General features: G+C 45.6%; 1 protein-coding gene across 1 annotated transcript; it reads left to right on the top strand.

Moving 5' to 3' along the window:
• Positions 1-704: 704 nt before the first annotated feature.
• LOC138045717 (uncharacterized) lies at positions 705-6,822 on the top strand. Its single transcript, XM_068892304.1, has one exon. It carries the CDS (start codon positions 844-846, stop codon positions 6,103-6,105), a length of 5,262 nt encoding a protein of 1,753 aa, XP_068748405.1. The 5' UTR covers positions 705-843; the 3' UTR covers positions 6,106-6,822.
• The last annotated feature ends 678 nt before the right edge of the window (positions 6,823-7,500 follow it).

Genomic DNA, 7,500 nt, shown 5'->3' on the forward strand with positions numbered 1-7,500 from the left:
AGGAAAAACGTCTTCTGTCCATATTGGTACGGATGGTTTCTATCATGTCAAGTATAGCATGCTCAGTTGATGAAGATAATAGCTGATGTTTTTTACTAGGTTGCCAAACCCAGTCGGAATCTGCGTTTCATTTGTTGGTTTAATGTTTTTCTTTTTTTTTCGTTTTTTTTTTCCGTGTCGATAAAAGTCTTGCCTTTCACTCCCCTGCTAAGTGGTGTCTTTGTGCGTAGAGCCTTCTGCGCGTATTTTCTTAGGATCGAGAGGGTAGTAGGAAAGGCGTAGATTTCTCTGGCATGGTGGACACAGTAAAATGATTAACTTAACCGGCAATGGCGTCGAAAGTCATTGCAACGCGCATGGCGTTTTAGTACATCTTTAAACAAAATAAACCCATATGGAGCTCAAGAATGGAACGTCAAGACAGGCGGTGAAACATAAAGATCTGGAATCTTAAAAGCGACGAGTAGTGGACTTCGACAGCAATCTTTCGCCCGTCGAGCCGATGTCGGAAACAAGATAATTAGTATTGATTTAACTAATGTTGATGTTATGATTGCGAGATATCTGTCCGGAAATCGAGCGTTACTTTCTGTCTGCTCCGATAAATAAGTTTGTTTATCTTTTGCGTGAAAGATCTTTATAGCCAATCAGCTTACGTGTGATCAAGGTGCGTCCGTGAGATAAGGGAACAATTGATTGTAGTTCTAGTCGGTTATAGACCTAACCTTGTTGTGTACGCGAGAAGATCTGAGAGAATTATAATCTTGAAAAAAGTGACAGTGTGGGTTCCTCACTTATTCCCCACATTAGTGGCACCTCCGACGGGACACTTTATCTACGAATATGGAATCTAAACTCAAGGCTCTTGATGCCGAGCTTCAACTTTTAGCTCTAACGCGCGGCAAGACTGACACAGTTGTGGAAAAGGGAAACAACGACAAAATAGCCCGCCATAGAGAAGCTTTAAGGAAAATTGTGGCGAACGTCGAAGATCTAAAGATGGACATTGAGAAAGGTAAGCTGGAAGCGGCAGAAAGTATCGAAGATGTGAAGGCATGGGGTGCATCGATCGAAAAAACAATTGATGAAGTAGATTTGCAAGTAGCGGATTTAACTCGTTATCTGGAAGAAATTGGAACTAAAGAGAAAACCCAAAAGCTTGAAGAGGAAGAAGCCATCCTTGCCAAAAGGCGGGAGGACGAACTGCAATTTGAAAAGCTGAAACTCGAACAAAAGTCAAAATTGCAATCATTAGATCAACCTACTGCGAAGCCTCCCAGTAAGGGAAATGTAAAAATGCCAAAGCTGGTTATCACTAAGTATGACGGCACTTATGAAAAATGGCTCTCCTTTTGGAATAAGTTTGAAGCCGAAATAGATGCAGCGGATATTGCACCGGTTACAAAGTTTGCCCATCTAAAGGAATTATTGGAAACTAATGTGTGTGAAACAATTGATGGCTTGCCCTTTAACTCCGAAGGCTACGAACGCGCTAAGAACATCTTGAAATCTAATTACGGGAAAACGAGCGAGATCGTGCGAGCTTACATCGATAACATCAATGCGTTGCCGGTGATATCTGGAAGCAAACCAAATGAAATCCACAAGTTTTGGCAAACTTTGAACTATAATGTTCAAGCTCTAGAGACTCTAGGTAAACTTTCTGGTTGTTTGTCTATGGTGCGTGGGGTTCTAGACAAGTTGCCGGGCATAAAAGCAGATCTCGTGAATGGAAAACCAGGATGGCAAGACTGGGGATTCGCGGAGCTAATGCGATCGTTAGAAGAATGGAAAGCTATCCATCCAATGGAAGTAAATGAGTCGGTTCACGAGATCTCTCCATCACAGCCCTCACATCTTCGTTCTCGGCCTCCACGACCGCCGCGCCCTCCTCGTACTCCTCGCGATAATAGTTTCTACGCGCAAGACCGCGGACCAATCTCACGACGCGTGTGTGTTTACTGCGATCGCGAGACTCACAGATCCTGGGAATGTGACAGCGTGACATCTCCAGCGGAGCGCAGAAGAATTCTACAAAGCAAACGCTTGTGTTTTAACTGCACTGGAACACAACACAATGCATCACAATGCCGTAGCCGCACATCGTGCGTACACTGTAAACAAAAGCATCACTCGTCTATTTGCGATCGTTCGACAACAGCTGGACGCCAAACAACAACCAGCGGTGGGGTGGCGTTAACTGCGACCCAAGAAGGAGAGAAAGTGTGCCATCCCGTTGTGCTCGTCAAATTGAATGGCGTGACCTGTAGAGCCCTTTTGGATACCGGGGCAACTGCCTCTTATGCCTCGGGATACATCTTGGATCGATTAAATCTTGTACTGTCACGCACTCTAACGCGACAAATACAAACTATTGTGGGCACCGTTACCAAGCGAACCGAAACCTACAACGTTCAAGTGAGTGACACAAAAGGAAACTATACCATCCCTCTCAGCGCAAACAGGATAGACCGGGCTGAACTGTTGTGCGTGGAAAACCCGAACTACAGGGAAATGATCAGAAAATACCGTCATCTGAAAGGCGTGGACATAGAAGACACTGACACCAAGAGCCTACTTCCGGTTCATGTTATTCTGGGAGCGAGTGATTACGCGAAGATTAAAACGTCTACATCCCAGCGTACTGGATCCATTGGAGAGCCTGTGGCCGAGTTCACTCTCTTTGGGTGGACCATTATGTCTCCAGGAACAGAGCAAAACCTTGACAGCATGTTCTTAGCCCAAACGACCTCAACCAGTTATGAAGAGCTCTGCCGCATGGACGTTCTAGGGCTCGAAGATAAACCAAATGGAGATCAAAGCGTGGTGTATGAAGAGTTCATCGAACAGCTCAGCCGCAGCCCTGAAGGCTGGTACGAGACCGGCCTTCCCTGGAAAGGAGATCATCCTCCCTTGCCCTCTAACAAGTCGGGGAGCTTGAAGCGACTCGGAAGCCTAGTTCAGCGACTGAAGAAAACAGGGAAGCTTAACGACTATGATGCAATCATCCAAGAACAGCTACATGAAGGAGTTATAGAAGAGGCAGAGATGCCAGCATCTGGACGAGAGTTCTACATCCCCCACAAGGCTGTTGTAAGAGAGAGCGCCGAAACTACTAAGACGCGGATTGTATACGATGCCTCAGCGAGAGCTTATGACTCAGCTCCCTCCCTAAACGACTGCCTAGAAGTTGGACCACCCCTACAGAATCAGCTGTGGAAAGTACTCTTAAGAGGAAGGTTTCATGCAGTAGCCCTAGCCGGTGATATTCGCAAGGCATTTCTTCAAGTGCGTATCCGCGAGCAAGACCGAGACGCACTGCGTTTCCATTGGCTAGACGGCAAGAATCCCTTACGTATTCGCACCTACAGGTTCACCAGAGCACTATTTGGCTTGGGACCCTCGCCTTTTCTGCTTGGCGGCGTAATCCAGCACCATTTAAACACTTGTAGAGCTGATCACCCTGATACTGTTGCGGGAATAGAACGAGAACTTTATGTAGATGATCTCATTACTGGCGGAGGAACTGTCCAAGAAACCGAAGAAAAGAAAGCTAAAACAACCGAAATATTTCGCCGGGCCACCTTTCATTTGCACAAGTGGCACTCAAACATCCCTAAATTAGAGATCTCAGAGGACGCCGGGAATGAAGATGACTTGAGCTATGCCAAACAGCAACTAGGAGTAAAGTCCAGAGAGTGCGGTCTGCTTGGTTTAAAATGGAATAAATCAACAGACGAAATTGCAGTCACTATTCCAGAAGAAGTTGCGCAACCTACTAAACGAGGGATTCTTGGAAAAGTAGCAAGAATCTATGACCCCCTTGGTCTGATCGCGCCAATAACCTTACAAGGAAAGCTGCTTTGCCGAAATGCCTGCGAAGAGAAATCCGCTTGGGATGCACCGTTATCGGTGCCTTTAGAACAACTGTGGCAGAAGTGGGAGCGCTCTTTACCACATGAAGTTTCCTGCCCAAGAGCACTGACCAGCGCCCAAGAATCAATCGAGGAAATTGAACTCCACGCCTTCGGGGACGCAAGCGGAAAGGGTGTCGCTGCTGCTGTTTACGCCGTCGTCAAACAACCAAGCACTTTAAATCAAGGACTTGTCGCGGCGAAAGCAAGACTAGCGAAGCAAGGCCTAACTATACCTCGACGAGAGCTGGTCTCGGGACACATGGCTGTAAACCTCTTGAGTAACGTACAAGACGCACTTCAAGGCTTCCCAGTAACTTCCCTACACTGTTGGCTGGACAGCAGTGTTGCCTTGTACTGGATATTAGGTGGAGGGGACTACAAGCAGTTTGTGGCTAACCGAGTACGGAAGATCAGAGAGCATGTTGAGGTTATCTGGCGGCACGTACCAACTGAAGACAATCCTGCAGACCTTGCCAGCCGTGGTGGATTGGTATCTAAAGAGAATCAACTATGGTGGAGTGGACCAGAGTGGCTTAGTGACCCTAGGAAATGGCCAGAAAACCTTGTCACCGCACCCAGTAAGGAATCCAACCAAGAGGTGAAAACCACAAAGGAATTATTCGCCTTGGCCGTGAATTCTGACGATGAGCTCGACGAACTCCTTGCCAAAAGCTCATACTGGAAGACGTTGCGAGTGTGCGCCTGGATCATGCGGTTCGCCCAAAATGCTAGAATAAAGAGAGCAAACAGAACAAAGGGCCCTCTCACAACAGAAGAAATTGGAAAGCAAACCCTCTTCTGGTTGATGCGCGCCCAAAGCCAGGGTACTGCAAACATGGAAGAAGACCGACTGAGGCTCAACTTACAGAGAAACAAAGACGGATTGCTAGAGTGCCGTGGAAGACTACCAGGTCCCTATCCGATCTACATACCAGACGCAACGACCTTTGCTGAGAAATTTGTTCAACACACCCACAAAGCCACACTCCATGGGGGAGTGGGGCTCACTATGGCTAAAATCAGAGAGGAGTATTGGATCCCACGCCTTAGACGCCTTGCAAAGAAAACCATCAGGCAGTGCTACGGGTGCAAGCGTTTTCAGGCAGTTGCTCTCGCAGCTCCACCCCCTGGTTTATTGCCACCTGAGAGAAGAGAGGGATCAAGTCCTTTCGAAGTAGTGGGTGTTGATTTTGCCGGCCCCATTAAGTACCGCAAGTCTTCGCGAGCAGAAGGGAAAGCCTATTTGGTGCTTTATGCCTGCAGTTTAACGAGAGCTTTGTACCTAGAAATCCTACCAAATCTAGAAACCACTACCTTCATGGCAAGCCTAAAGCGATTCATCGCTAGACGAGGACGACCATCTAAGATTTTCTCAGACAATGGAAGGACTTTCGTGGGAGCGGCAAAACTGTTGAAAGAAATCCAGAAAGACGAGCAAATCCAAGACTACCTAGCATCAGAGAAGATCACTTGGAGATTCAACCTGAGTCGAGCACCCTGGTGGGGCGGCCAGTTCGAGCGACTGGTGGGCGTTTTTAAACGCGCTTTCTACAAAGTGATTGGGGGAGGAATGCTGACCTGGTCAGAGCTGTCCGAAGTTGTGCTCGATGTGGAAACTCACTTAAACCGCCGCCCCCTATCGTATGTGGAAGATGACGTCCAGCTCCCTCTACTGACCCCGTCCTCCTTTCTATTCCAAAGATCTATACGCCTGCCTGAGCTACAGCCGTGGAGAGAGGAAGATTATGATCTGCGAAAACGGGAAAGGTACCTCAGGACCTGCAAAGATGCCTTGTGGAAGCGCTGGACGCGGGAATACTTGGCCGCACTGAGAGAACGACACACCCACAACATCCCAGGTACACCCAGGCCACTGAACGTAGGAGATGTCGTCATTATCCGTACAGAAGACAAAAATCGTGGGAAGTGGCCCCTTGGTGTTGTGGAAGAGCTGTTTGAAGGACGAGATGGAAAAGTGCGAGCGGTGAAGTTACGCGCGGGAAAAACGTTCTTGGAGAGACCAATCCAACACCTTTACCCACTGGAATTAACCTGTGATAAAGTGCTAGAAAGAGCTGCAGCGCCGCCACAGCTTAATGCTGGAGCCTCAGTTTTCCGTCCAAGGAGAGATGCTGCTGTGGCTGCTACCTTGCGTATTCAGGGTGTTGCTGAAGATGGAGAACTTTAAAACCAGAGAATAAGATCGAACTATGATGTTGCATATAGGCATTGAGTGACTCAAACTTAAAAAAAAAAAAAGGGAAAAACTACTTCGTTTTTGTTATACTATACTTAAATGAACTGATCAAGTTTCCTCTGATTACATGTGCTTCCTCGTGGAAAGCACATGGGGGGAGTGTGTCGGAAACAAGATAATTAGTATTGATTTAACTAATGTTGATGTTATGATTGCGAGATATCTGTCCGGAAATCGAGCGTTACTTTCTGTCTGCTCCGATAAATAAGTTTGTTTATCTTTTGCGTGAAAGATCTTTATAGCCAATCAGCTTACGTGTGATCAAGGTGCGTCCGTGAGATAAGGGAACAATTGATTGTAGTTCTAGTCGGTTATAGACCTAACCTTGTTGTGTACGCGAGAAGATCTGAGAGAATTATAATCTTGAAAAAAGTGACAGTGTGGGTTCCTCACTTATTCCCCACACCGAAATCAAAGTGAGCTGTACTTCTAATATTTCGCCAAGGTGGTGTTATGTACAACACTGAAATCAAATGGAAATTTCTCAGGTAACTTATGGGTTCAAGAAAGACAGAGAAGGAATCGAACACCTTAAGTGGATTTGTAATCTGTTGTCTGTCTCACAGTGTTTACTGCAGTCGCATCTAAGTTATCTGGCAAGCAACATTTATTTTGTACTCAACTCTGCAAAGGCAAAAAAAAAAATTGGGAATGTGACAGTAAAAAATTATTTGAATGAAAGTTTGTTGTCTCTTTTGTGCGTTTTTATTTACGGTCAAGGTTCTTTCGAAAAGGGTTTGATGTGAACTGTCAGAAATTTATTTAATTGCATATGCACTGTGACATCGATTGTGTGTCTCGTTTGCACGCACGCAATATTGAAATAGGATGGGTTTTTTGCCTCTAATAGCAAATATCTTGTTTGTTTCAATACATTTTTCGCTGGAAAAGATTTTTGTGAGATTTCCATGTTTTGTGAAATTTTGTCACGTTGTATAATTTTCGAGCGTAACAAATTTGCATACGTGTGTTGCAATATGATAACGGAGGATTTTTGTTGTAGTGCACTGTAAGCAGTGCATAAGTCACGAAAATAAACAAGTCTGTTGGAAGCGTGCTTGAGTTTCAACAAAATGAGCGCCAAAATCGGCAAAAAATTGTGACGCTGATGAATAATAAAGTGGCTGCTATTCCCAAAACGATGGAATTACCTGGTGATAAATAACCTCGTCTTAGAGAGTAAATTTTTGACTTTGCTGAAACAATGGTCAACCTGAAGAGTTGGGCGATTGTAATCTTGGTGTTGAATTCGCACATCTATTGTCAAACTTTATAACACATGAAAGAAAAAGAAAACTAACAAAAACAAAAACCCGGTATCTTGCC

The sequence above is a fragment of the Montipora capricornis genome, chromosome 4 (assembly GCF_036669925.1).
Source record: "Montipora capricornis isolate CH-2021 chromosome 4, ASM3666992v2, whole genome shotgun sequence".
Taxonomy (NCBI): Eukaryota; Metazoa; Cnidaria; class Anthozoa; order Scleractinia; family Acroporidae; genus Montipora; species Montipora capricornis.